At 32.6% G+C, this 14043-nt stretch overlaps 1 protein-coding gene and 1 long non-coding RNA gene across 3 annotated transcripts in view; one reads left to right on the top strand and one right to left on the bottom strand.

Moving 5' to 3' along the window:
* Window positions 1-12104, bottom strand: part of stx8 (syntaxin 8) — a 106138-nt gene extending 94034 nt beyond the window's left edge. The window contains exons 1-4 of one of the 2 annotated variants that reach the window (XM_087255247.1): window positions 11992-12104; window positions 11508-11607; window positions 10436-10530; window positions 7054-7164 (exon numbers count right to left, since the gene is read on the bottom strand). In XM_087255247.1, the coding sequence (XP_087111373.1) occupies window positions 7054-7164; window positions 10436-10530; window positions 11508-11607; window positions 11992-12008 (323 nt within the window). In that variant the 5' untranslated portion in view covers window positions 12009-12104. 2 annotated transcript variants of the gene reach the window in all.
* Window positions 1-14043, top strand: part of LOC147843513 (uncharacterized) — a 721012-nt gene that overhangs the window by 471248 nt on the left and 235721 nt on the right. The window lies entirely within an intron of this gene.

Genomic DNA, 14043 nt, shown 5'->3' with positions numbered 1-14043 from the left:
TTAACTATTTGCTAGTGAAATGCTCATTTTTTCCACTTAGACTTATTTTGCGTCCTGAAAATGGCGAATGCGCTCTTGGCGCGACGCAGCTGACTCTTAAAGGGAATGGGAGATGAGATTCTAATTGGTTTATTCTCAAAACACACCTATAACTCATTAAGAAAATAAACTCAACCCTTTTAGAACATGCGCCGCGGCGCAAGGCAGTTTTCCCGTCCTTAAATTAGCAAAAACGCGTTCTGACACGCCCTGAAAGCGTTGGTGCCCTGCGTTTTGCGCTCTGCGCATGGAACGTCAAAATAGAGCCCACAGTGTTTTCAACCAGATTTGTTTTTCCCTTTTCTAAATCATGAATACTAAAATGACACAGGTGAATATTCTAGAACCAGATTTGTACTTTAACATTTTTATATCATTATTATTATGTTTTCTTACAGCAATATGTACCCTGTAAAAAAATATGTGGCAAAGTCATGACTACGGGTTTTTTTTTTTCGCTTTGCTTTAACTTACTTTAATAAGCTAATCAGGTTTCTACTACATTTTAAGTTATGCAAAGTTTAACTTAATATTTTTAGTCAGTTTGACTGATAAACTAGAAAAGTAAATTTTATTAAACAAAAATATATATTTTTTACAGTGTAGTTGAAGGTGAAACGACATGTCAGAAATAACATGTCTGAATAAAACCCAAATGACTTTCTCTCACTTTAAACCCCGTTTTTGACAACGGCTCTTCTCATCCAGTTAGTTCAGCATCACTAGAGCTTCATTTGCGTTCAGAGGGGTCGCTAACCTCTAAAGAATCTTCAGCTGGATCCGTTTCTCTCCTTCACATCCTCCCTCACACCAAGGAAGTTTACTTCTCACATGCTCAATAAGCAAAACCTTTTTCTTCTTCACCTCCCCCCTTTCCCAAACTTAAACTAATCCACAAATGTACTAAGGCAGTCTAGCATCTCCTCAGACGTTCAAGTCCAAGCTGATATTAATCCTCTGGTCAGCGAGAAAAGTGGTCAGCGGCGGATACTAATCTTTCTGACATGTTTGGCAACTCGTAAGTTGTGCGAAACCCTCTCCGCTTCCTCCGCTCCACCTCGGCGGTGTGAGGATTATCGCTTATCCAATTAACCTCCCGCAGAGCCCGCAGACTTAATCAGACGAGGCATCGCAGACCTCGTCTCTTAGAGGCCCTATTTAACTAATTACAACTTTGTGCATTATGGTCAAATATAAAAGAGAGGAAACCGGGGGAGGAGGGTTGAGGCACCGGGTCGACAACTCGGAATCTTCAAATGAGCGGCTTGTCATTTTGTGCTTGATTAAAGGTTAATCTTCAACAGAGGTATTGTTTCACCAATGCCATAAGCCTGGTTTTATGTCTATGGAAAAAAAAAAAGTGAAATGCTATTTCAGATTATTGAAGCAAAACTAACGCCCCGGTGGCAGACAAAGACCACACAGTGAGATGAAAAATCCAGGCCCTAAAATCCTGCCAGGCTTACACCCTCATAAAAAATTGCTTTCGTATTAAAAAAAACTTGATCAAATGACTGTAGTTTATTAGTGCGTTTTAGGTAAGTGCACGTACAGTGCATGGTGTGATGTTAATTGAAACTATTAAAATAAAAGTTTAGGCCTCTTATGTTAAGAAATTAGAGGATTAAGCCTACAAAGAAGAGTAGAGGCAAAAAGGGATCAGGCCTATAAATGATTTCCCTAACTGTATTAATCCCAGACATTAACTAAATACCTTTTCTAGGACTTCACCACCCATAGAATCAAAAACAAAGCTCAATATATATGATATCAAGGGTTTTAGGCAGGTTGTAATGGTGTTTTAATAATACTTACACACTTTAAAACAAGTATATGATCAATAAGTCATGACAACATATGGTTTATGTTAATTTTAACTTTTTATACAAACTAAGTATGTTTCTAATGAATTTTTAAGTTATAAAAGTTATTTTATGACTACATTTTAGTTTTTTCCAATATAATTATTATAATATATAATATATATAATACAATAATTATTAAATAAAAGATGCAGCTGCACAACGATATTAATACAGTTATTGGGTATCAGTTGAGGATTTTACAATGATTTCTGAAAGATCAACAAATTAACTGGTATCCAGAATTTTCTTTTCTTTTTTTCGGATTAGAGTAGAAAAATGGATAAATTACTTTAAAATTTATTATACACATATCGGTTGTGCTGAATCATTTGATCAGTTAGCAGGCTTTCATAAATTAAATAAATTATTACACATTTGGGGCGAGGCAGTGGCGCAGTGGGTAGTGCTGTCGCCTCACAGCAAAAAGGTCGCTGGTTCGAACCTCAGCTCAGTTGGTGTTTCTGTGTGGAGTTTGCATGTTCTCCCTGCCTTCGCAAGGGTTTTCTCCGGGTGCTCCGGTTTCCCCCACAGTCAAAAGACATGTGGTACAGGTGAATTGGGTAGGCTAAATTGTCCGTAGTGTATTAGTGTGTGTGTGAATGTTTATGTGGATGTTTCCTAGAGATGGGTTGCGGCTGGAAGGGCATCCGCTGCGTAAAAACTTGCTGGATAAGTTGGCGGTTCATTCCGCTGTGGCGACCCTGGATTAATAAAGGGACTAAGCCGACAAAAAAATAAATGAATGTATTACACATTTGTCTTTAAAATAATGTCATAGTTCTCTGCCAAACGTCTTGCTGCTGTGCACCTGATACTGAGCAAAGTTAGCAATTTCTGTGCAGAACCTGGTTTGCATGATTGTTTCCAAGCAAAGCCTAAATAATAATAACAATAATATTATTATTAATAATAAAAATAATAAAAAGCCTATAGTTTGTCGCCAAACTTCTTGCTGCTGTGCACCTGATGCTGAGCAAAGATAACCATTTCCGAGCAGCACCCGGTTTGCATGATCCATCGATATAAAATTATTACTTAATTACCCTAACCTGCCTAGTTAACCTAATTAACCTAGTTAAGCTTTAAAATGTCACTTTAAGCTGTATAGAAGTGTCTTGAAAAATATCTAATGAAATATTATTTACTGTCACCATGGCAAAGATAAATGAAATTTATTATCAGAAATGAGTTATACAAACTATTATGTGTGGAAATATGTTGAGAAAATATTCTCAACAAAATGAATAGGGGAGCTAATAATTGAAGGGACTTTAACACATATATATATATATATATATATATATATATATATATATATATATATATATATATATATATATATATATATATATATATATATATAGAGCAAAAGAAAAACCCAAAAGTCAGTTTTCTTAATTTTCTTTTTTTTTTTTTTTTCTAATGAATATGGAATGGACAGAAGATACCCTGACTCTCAAGCAAAATGCCCTTACAGGTTTTTGTTACTTTGTTAATTTGTGTGTAACATGAAAAGACATTTTGGTCACTGACTTAAACTGCTTGGACATTTTTCAAAGTAGAATTGCGTGAAGATGACTGAATGATGAGTTTTTTTAGTCAGTTTGTTTATTTAATGAGTGAACTATGCCTTAAGACTGCAGTTATAGAATTCCCTGATTCTATTTTTATTTAAATATTACTATTTAACTACTTATTATTTTCATTTCAGTTTTAGTTATCTTGGTTCTTAAGTCACATAAAATATAGATATTCCACATTTTATTCTTAACGATTTTAAATAAGTATTAAATATTGGATTTATAAAAATGATTAGCTTTATTTTAATTAACAAATTTGTTGTAGTGTAGTTTTACAACTCTGGCTTCAATTAAATAGGGCACTATGAAAAGAAAGTAATTCAGATAGACAGAGCATTAAGCACCTAATGACCAAAAAAAAGTAAAGTTTTATACTAGTAGGTTGTTTTGACTTCCTATCCTATTTCGTGTAACCTGGATGGAGAAGGTCAAATGATTAAAGAACATCAGATTTTTCAAAAAGATTTCGGCTGATGAGCTGCCGTTTGAATTAAGATTCATAAGCGCACAACAGATTGGCGGTGACAATTTAAGTCTCTGATTGGTGTATTTTGGAGGATGTGAGTGCAGTGGAGAGTATGGAAGTGTAAACAGTCCTGATGGTGGAAGTTCAGTGTTCGGCTCTGATCAGCAGAGCAGTAAAGCTGAACCAGAGCCCTCAGAGAGTGAGTACAGACTTCCGTTTTACCAAAGGTCACAGTTTCTGGCATAAAGCTATTAGAATTGGGGACACTAGAGGGGCAAGGAGAAATAATGGCAAGCATAGGTCTCTATGGTCTGGTGGGATAACAGAGTTCATGGTTTCTACATTAATTGTCTAAACATAATTGAGGTAAATTTTGGGCCAGTTGACCCAGTTATTTCTTCTTCTTTTTTTTCAGGCCACTGCTGCACTACAAATTCTACATGAATCATCTTGTATATCTATTATGTCTGGCAAACATAAACAGCTGTTTTCCGTGATGCATTCTACAATGTTGTTGCAAATACTGCTGATTTATCAATTAAACTATGTTAAATATAATATTTTTACAAATATGAATATGTTTGCAATGCTATGTTTAACACAAATTCAACTTGCAGTAAAAATGTTACAATAATAAAAAGTTTGGTCACACTTAATTTTATTGTAAAAGACATGCTATTAACAAAACATTAACTAAGAATTTTAGCTCAATAAACTACTAATTGCTAAGCTGATTATTAACGGTTAGTAAGGAAGTTTAGGTATTAGGTAGGTAGATATTAGGTAGTGCACCCAAACTGTGGAATGCTCTTCCCACTAACATTAGGAATGCTGGTTCATTGAACAGTTTTATGAAGCTACTTAATAATCATCTTTTTAGGACTGTTTTTAATTTGCGATATCTCTTTTATTCTTACTGTGTTTTTTGTATCTTTTTTATTGTTTTACTGTTGTTTTATTGCTTTGTTGTTTTTACTTTCTTGTAAGCGTGTAATAAATAAAACGTATTATTATTATTATTATTATTATTATTATTAGCAAGTGTGAATTGTCCCTTAAATCTAAGTGTTAATAAAAGTTAGTTTGAACAATAAATTAAATAAATAAAAAATAAATAAAAAAATGCAGCACAACTGTTTTTAGCACAGATAATAATGCAATTATTCTTCTTAATTAATAATTTAAGAATAATTTCTGAAGGATCAACAAATAAACTGGACTCCAGCAATGCTAGCTTTGTCATCACAGGAATAAACTTTATTTAAAGAAACGTTACAAAAGTGAAACAGTAATTTAAACTTACTTTACTGTACTTTTATCTACAAACATCCACGTTGAGCTAAAAGTTTTTTATTAGATTTAAAAACATTATAAAATTCTCATCGACCCCAAAACTTTGTGGGGTAATATAGAATTAACAATTTATCGTGCTTTTACGAAAACAAATGCATTTTAGCAAAGGATGTTAAAAAGAAATTTCAAGAAAGAAATAGCTAACTTCTAATCGCAATTAATCATTCGTGTGTGGTAGAACTAGTGAAATTGTGAACTGTCCACAATAAAAAATAAATAAAAAATCATCAGCCCTGGTATTAGGCTGCACGATGTTGGACAAATCTGACATTGCGATATTTTGATTTGCTGTGATAAATTACAATATGAATGTAAAGTCACCAGATGATTTAAATAGCTCTATTTGGAAAGATTTCTTTAATTCAGATCGACTATGCTAATCAAGTCTTTTTCTATGCAGTGCATCAACATAAAATATAATCTATTACAAGCATTTATAAATAATGCAGTGATAATAATGCAATTGTTTAATATCAGTTGACAATTTCATAATGACTTCTGAAGGATCAACAAATAAACTGGACTCCAGCAATGCTAGCTTTGTCAGGAATAAACTATATTTAAAGAAACTTTACAATGTGAAACAGTTATTCTAACTTGCTTTACTGTATTTTTTTATCTACAAACAGTCATGTTGAGCTAAAAGTTTTTTTATTAGATTTAAAAACATTATAAAATTCTTTTCGACCCCCAAACTTTGTGGGGTAATATAGAATTTACAATTCATGGTGCTTTTATGAAAACAAATGCATTTTAGCAAAGAATGTTAAAAAGAAATTTTAAGAAAAAATAGCTAACATCTAATAGCAATCAATCATTTGTGTGTGGTAGAACCAGTGAAAATGTGAATTGTTCACAATTAAAAAAAAATAAAATCATTAGCCCTGGTATTAGCCTGCACGATATTGGAAAAATCTGACATTGCAATATTTTGGTTTTGCTCTGATATATAATTCAACAAGAATTTAATGTCACCAAATGATTTGAATAGCTCTATTTCGCAAGATTTCTTTAATATAGATTGACTAAGCTGATCAAGTCATTTTTTATGCAGTGCATCGGCATAAAATATAATTGAATACAAGCTTTTATAAATACAACTGGAGCAAAAACAAAAGTTGTTTTATGATTTAACGAGGTATCTAACAGTATTCAAATATAGAAATTGAACAATCAAATGTAAAATAAAAAGGTCATCATTCTATAAATAATTTTATACAATAATATATAATAATATTTAACAATATATATAAAGAGTTCAGATGCAAAAACCTCAGTTTGAAAAGTCTAAAAATTTCCATTGAAAATTAAAAATTTTCTCAGCCTCCTTTGTTTATGTTAAAAATATTTCACTTTAAAGACAGGGAAAAGGACTAATTCTTTGCCAATAAGGTGTTATTACTAAACATACACACATAATTGTGTGTATTCACACAAATTTCAGATGGCATTTAGAGGTCATTGCATCTAAACTCTTCATTTATTTTTTAATCTTTATTATAATCTAATCCTGCGATGTAACTATTGCGGATACATGCACTATGATATCGATGCTCAAACTATATATTGTTTATCCCTACCTGGTATGATACAAAAAAAACATATTTTTTTAATCCACTCTAAACAAACAGTTATGTTGAAAAAGTTGAAATAATAATACCAATATATAATATATTTTATACATTAGTCTTCCATAAATTTGTATCCATTAAAATGCAGGAATAAAAATTCACATAATATCCAAATGTACCTTGATGGCTCAGCTTCTGTTATGTCTCCTTTGAAAGAAGCGTTCAGTCTTGTTTCTCTAGAAGCGAGATCATCAACAAGGCTCTGTCTTCTGTCTGCTTCAGCTTGCATTCTGGAATTTTTCATTAAGGCTTTAAATTGACACATTTATGACTGCGTTATTATGCTCATCTCACAGACTGCTATGCTAAATCATCATAAAAACATCAACTTATGAATAGAACATTCACTTTTAATTACTACAATTGCAAATCCACCATCACCGAAGGACTACTTCACCCGTTCTTAAACTGGTTTGTTATTAAACATTGCCCTCTATAGGTGCTCATGAGAAATCACCGTTTTGTCTTATTAAAGGGATAGTTCACCCAAAAATGCTAATTCTGTCAAAATGTATTCAGCCTTTTATGATTTTCTTTCTTGTGTTAAACACAACAGAAGCTATTTTAAAGATGTAACCAATGACCTCCTCAGTATTTGTTTTGTTTTTTTTCTAACATAGTAGTCGATGGTAACAAGTTTTCAGCTTTTCTTAAAATATTTTCTAAGAACCTTATAATGGGTTGGAACCACTTAAGGGTGAGTACTTGAATTATTTGTCTGAGAACAACCTCTTTAACTGCCTAAAGTGGAGATTCTGTTTTTGTTCACGCACAGTTCATGTAACCAATAGGTTAATACCTACTCTGTAGTATAAAAATGTAAAAATTTCAGATGCTATGGGATTTTAGTATGCCACTGTGAACTTCTAAAATAATAACGAAACAGAGATTGAAAAACTTTCTGATTGGATCATGAAGCTGAATTTAAACACCTGTCTCATTAACCATTTAGTTTATTGGAAACAGCTTCACTAATTGTACTGATACGGTTGTTCAATTCACTGATGAGCAAATAATAAACTCTGTGCCTCTACTACTGAACATAACTTAACCAAGAATGCCACATATATGACTTAAACAGGATTTTTATCATAGTTTTAAGTAATGGGCAAACATATGTGAGCTAGGGGCAAGTTTTGGGCACTTGCAGTTTAATTATACATCACCTGCCTCAGTATTTTAATCACTATCAAGCATGGTTTAATATATTTAGACAGTTATGATAAAAGACCAGATTATACACATCATCAATAATAGATCATTTGTCCAAGCTAGCAGACGTGCCTAAATATGAACACACTTTATTTTAAAGCATTAGATGTTGTCCTTTCTTTCTTTTTACTCTCATTTTTTACTATCATACATAAATGCGCATTGTTGTTACTCCCTACCTCTGACTGGTTTCTTTCTATATGTTTTATCTATATCTGTGACACTTGCTTCATTTATTGACTGTTATTGTTCCTTATGTATGTACTCTGACCTGTCCACCAAGTTACCTTTACATGCATACACACACTCACGCACATACCAGTACATGACTATATTGTTGTTGTTTTTGTTTTGTTTTTGTTTCGTTGCTTTGTATTTGTTATTTGTTGACGTTTTCTTGTATTTGTATGATTTTTGCATATTCTAATAAAAAAATTTAAAAATTAAAACAAAATTAAAAAAATAAAGCATTAGAGCATTTTCTGATTTCTGGAAAAGTCCTGTTTCTTATTTATCACAGCATTACATAAACAGGAAAATAATTAGAATTTATACCTAAAAGTACTACTGGAACTCACCTTAACCTATGTAGATAACTTATATGACCCAGGATTTTCCTTGGCAAGTACACTGAAAGTACAAGATGATTACTGTAAAATAAAGTGCAACCTATGCAATATTGTGTTCATGTTCTGGACATGTAGTTCACATCACCATTGAGGTGTTTACTGGGTTTACTTGTCTTTTGATATCACTGAAGATATCAATGGATATCAATGGTACAAGACATGTCTTGCCTTTTAGGGGGTCATTCCTATAATGTTGTTATATCACACTAAACTAAAAATAGGACTTCTTTTATTGTCTAGATATGAAATTAATTTTGAAAATGATAATAATAATTTATTCAAATGTCTGATTTTAAGTTTTTTCAGGAGAAAAAAAACAGCATATAGGATTCAAACTAATTTAGAAAATCTTAGTTCTCAATGATACTGCAAAACAAACAATCATAAAGAAGTCATTATAATCCTAATTGCTGGATTCAACTTTCTTGGTTTTGTGAAGCAACCACACAGAACTACAGGACAACCCCAAAACATAGTCAATTCTGAGTGTGATTCATACAAGTGAACGGGCTTGACAAACCACCTGTCTTTCATCACTCTGACACCTAACCCTAACCGACACTTCAATCAGTTTGCACATTTGCACCAGGCACGTTCTTACAATCACTTCATATCTTTAAAAAAACTATGCATTCATGAAGTGTGCCTCACACAGGTAAGTGGGCTTAACAAACCACCTGTAGAAAACACGCTCTTTCATCTCTCTGACACTTTAAACAACACTTGCATCAGTTTGCACATTTGCACCAGGCACATTCTTACTATTACTTCATATCTTTAAAAAAAAAACTATGCATTCATAAAGTTTGCCTCACATAGGTAAGTGGGCCTAACAAACCACATGTAGAAAACACACTCTTTCATCTCTCTGACACTTTAAACAAAACTTGCATCAGTTTGCACATTTGCACCTGGCACATTCTTTCAATCACTCCATATCTTAAAAAAAAACACTATACATTCATGAAGTGTGCCTCACACAGGTGAGTGGGCTTGACAAACCACCAGTAGAAAACACACTCCTTCATCTCTCTGACACTTTAAACAACACTTGCATCAGTTTACACATTTGCTCAAGGCACATTTTTACAATCACTTCATATCTTAAAAAAAACACTATACATTCATGAAGTGTGCCTCACACAGGTGAGTGGGCTTGACAAACCACCAGTAGAAAACACACTCCTTCATCTCTCTGACACTTTAAACAACACTTGCATCAGTTTACACATTTGCTCAAGGCACATTTTTACAATCACTTCATATCTTAAAAAAAAAACTATGCATTCATGAAGTTTGCCTCACACAGGTGAGTGGGCTTAACAAACCACATGTAGAAAACATGCTCTTTCATCTCTCTGACACTTTAAACAACACTTGCATCAGTTTTTGCACATTTGCACAAAGCACATTCTTATAATCACTCCAAAAAACACTATACATGTAGTTCCTGTAAAAACACCTTTCACTCTCTCTCAAAAAAAGAAAAATAAACTCCCTCCTCCTAATGCTGGCACTTAATTCTCTGGCCACAAACAGTCCCTTTGTATTACTGGCACTCCTTGACTGTATTGCCTCTTCAATCGCTGAATGATTCCTCAATTGTAAGGCGCTTTGGCCACTGTGAAATGAAAGTGCAGTCAAGTAAATGAAAGGATACATATGGCGTTGAACAGCTGCTCGATTCAGAGTCTCTCTGAGTTGTGCTATATTCTGTTTTAGCTTCTGTAATGATGCTCTCAGGGTCATGTTGATCTACATGGATGGAAAAGCAACAAGAGAGATTATTATATTGTGTAAAAGATTGGTTAACTATCTCATGTAAACCAGGGGTCTCAAACTGCCTGGCTGTGGGCCATTTGTGGCCACCCTCCTCCTTTTTCTTTCAGCCCGAAATTGACATGAAAAATATAATGAGATTCGGCCCAACAAAATATATATTTTTTTTAGAGTCACTATCTTTGTGCAGTTGCATATAGCCTCTTATGTTTTTGACCCCCACCTACAGGACATTTAAAGTACTGTACAATATATGCAGGTTACTTTCTGTTTCTCTCAGTGTGCAGTTGAGAGTAATGCACATGCAGATTATTTCTGGGGCTAATGTAAAAGTTGAAACATATGTCTGTACGTGCTCTATTTTTACAAACACCTCTTCAAGGCTTACACGTTATGTTAGTAGTGTAAATATGATTATTTTGCTAATATTCAATTCAAAAATGTATCCTTAATATATTTTTCTAATATGCATATTAAGAATTGTATAAAAAATGTGCATTAGTAAAATTTTACTGCTGGCTAAATTGCACATGTTAAAGTAAACGTGAATACATACATAAAAACATTTCCTCTCTTGTAGTTTTTAAAAAAAAGAAGGACATTGAGAAGAACAATTGCCAGTACAATCAACAAAGTTATTCAAACTCTTTTCTGATGTTTTACGCTATCGGTTAAACATCTGGTTAAGCAACAATTGATTGGGACATAATTATGATTATTATGCTTATATAATGTGGTATTTTCATAACAATTTAAACAACCCCTTCAACATATACAACGAGAAACTAAAAGGAATTTTGATAAACTGGGGAAGAATGTATGAGTGTAAGAATGTATCAATTACATCAGATTTCCACTTTTTTCTTGTGCTTCATATGAATCGTCAGTCACTAATATGGCCCCCCGCCATTGAGTTTGAGACCCCTGATGTAAACAATCAAATCCTGCCTTGCCTTGGCTGGGTTTCCTCCAGTCCTCTGCTGTCTGTTTCTTTCATGGATGTTTTCTGCAATTTCTTGAGCCAGCCTACAAGCTGCATCATAATTTTCTAACCTGTAAACAAAACACAGATTACACTTATCAAAATCTTCCAATGGGGATCATGAGATAAGGGTTTCCAGTTATTTAAATCATTGTGTTGTCATCAACACAATCATGTGACACGCAAATGTCAGCTAACCGGCTTGGCAACCTTTACAAGACGCGTAAAAACAGCAATATGTAAACGAAAACATAATTGATCAATTAAAGTATAGGGTAAAATGAGCCCTGGGGAGTAGAAAAAAAATAGATAAATTAGTCTAGCGTTAAGGTTAAACTGATCTGACTGTCAGTTACAGATGCACTAAATTAATAGTGTTGAAGTCTGAAGTCTAACGTACTGTCCTGACATGCAGATCTAACATGACAGTAAATAATAATAGTATAGGCACTCACCAAAGGTCTTTTGACATGTTGCGGTACTTTTGTTTCGAGTTTGCAAAAAGCGTTTTAGCAGAAACTCACAGCAAAATCACATCAACATAAACTGCGCAGTGCCACTTCCTGTTAAGGAACGACGTCATACGGTGGCCTTTCATAGACATACTTCATACGGTAACCGATGTCTCGTTGTGTTTATCCTGCGATGTCTCTTTTTATCAGTGACAAAATTGCTGATAATGTAAATAAAGTGTTATTGAACTTCATATGGAAGAATAAAACCCATAAAATTAGAAAATCAGTCTCATCTAATAGGCGCTCAGAGGGTGGATTAGAGGTTTTAAATTTCAAAGATTTAATTAGCTCATTAGAATTAATTGGCTACAAAGATGTCTCCGTAGTAATAATTCAATTTGGTACCATATCCCCAATGTTATATTTGATAAATTAGGTGGCTTAGACTTTCTTTTAAAATGTAATTTAATCCCTTCTAAATTGCCAATTTCCCTCTATAATTTTTACAAACAAGCTTTACTTGCTTGGAAATTGTGTTACGTGCACAATTTTTCCCCACACAAAGAAATTCTTTGGAATAACTCTAATGTCTTAACTCGTGGGAAATCTCTTATTATTGATAAGTGGTTTGAAAGAGGAATTGTTTTTGTTTTGGACTTATTTAAAAATGATGGCAATATTTTGGAATATGAAGAATTTATGACATTGTATAACTTCTCTTTGCCAGCTTAATCCTTCAAGCTGTGTTTGTCACAAAGTTATGTGCATTTATTTAAGACTTTTCTTTACTTTGATGAGAGGGAAACAATTATGCCTAAACTTTTTTTGGATGGAGTGTCTTTTTTTGATAAAAAATGTGACAACAGACATGTCAGACGATTGTTACATTACTCTGTATATACCACCCCAAGATGTAAATTTTATGGTTATTACCTGACAAATTCAGCATATCCAACAAAATAACAGAGATACATTTTAAAATCTTGCATAATGTTTATCCTACAAATTCCCAAATTGCTAATTATTTTGATATATCTAATTTGTGTACTTTCTGCAATATACATAAAGAGACTTTATTTCACTTATTCTATAGTTGCATTTACATTAAACATCTTTGGAATTACATTATTTTTTATTTATCATCCATTTATCCATTTAAACATGATTTAAATTTGTCTATAAAAGATATATTTCTGTATTTCTTGGATGATGATCATGCTCTCGATCTTATTGTATTTTTTTTTGTGTTACACTGTAAATTTTTGATACACAAAAATAAGTTTCTAAAAACAATAACTATTTTTAATACTTTCCTTGTTGAAATTTCGTACAATATTGAATCTCTTAAGCTTATTAATAATAATAAGAATAATAAGTTTCTTAAAGCTTATGACAATCTTTTTTCTTAATGATTGAGGCTGTGTATTTTTTTTCTCTCTGTCTTCTTTCTTATTTTTTATTATTGTATTTTTCTTCAATGCAGTGATGTTATTATTCTTGTATTCAATAAAAAATAAAAAATAAAAAAAAACTTCATACAGTAACCGGATAAGAGCTGAACAAGTCCTTTCGCAGTTATAGGGATTTTAAAATAATTGAGAAATTCACAATAATTAAAAAGTTGTCCATTATTTTTTAATAACTGTCTTACCAATATAATATCATTATTGTAAATTTCTTTGGTACAATAATGATATTGTACTCCAATCTGTTTGGTTTTCTACTGATTTGTTTCTTTGATGTGAAAAATGTAAGCATTGTATTCCTCATTTTTGTATGCTATTGTTCTTGTTATGAAAAAAGTATATATATATATATATATATATATATATATATATATATATATATATATATATATATATATATATATATATATATATATATATATATATATTTATATGCAGTGTCACAGTATGTAGAGCTGTTGCCTCACAGCAAGGTCGCTGGGTCGCTGGTTCGAACCTCGGCTCAGTTGGTGTTTCTGTGTGGAGTTTGCATGTTCTCCCTGCCTTCACGTGGGTTTTCTCCGGATACTCCGGTTTCCCCCAAAGT

This window comes from Danio rerio, chromosome 6 (assembly GCF_052040795.2).
Source record: "Danio rerio strain M-AB ecotype USA chromosome 6, GRCz13ab, whole genome shotgun sequence".
Lineage (NCBI taxonomy): Eukaryota > Metazoa > Chordata > Actinopteri > Cypriniformes > Danionidae > Danio > Danio rerio.
The sequence above is the reverse complement of the archived record's forward strand: the minus strand, read 5'-3'. Positions and strand labels throughout refer to the sequence as shown.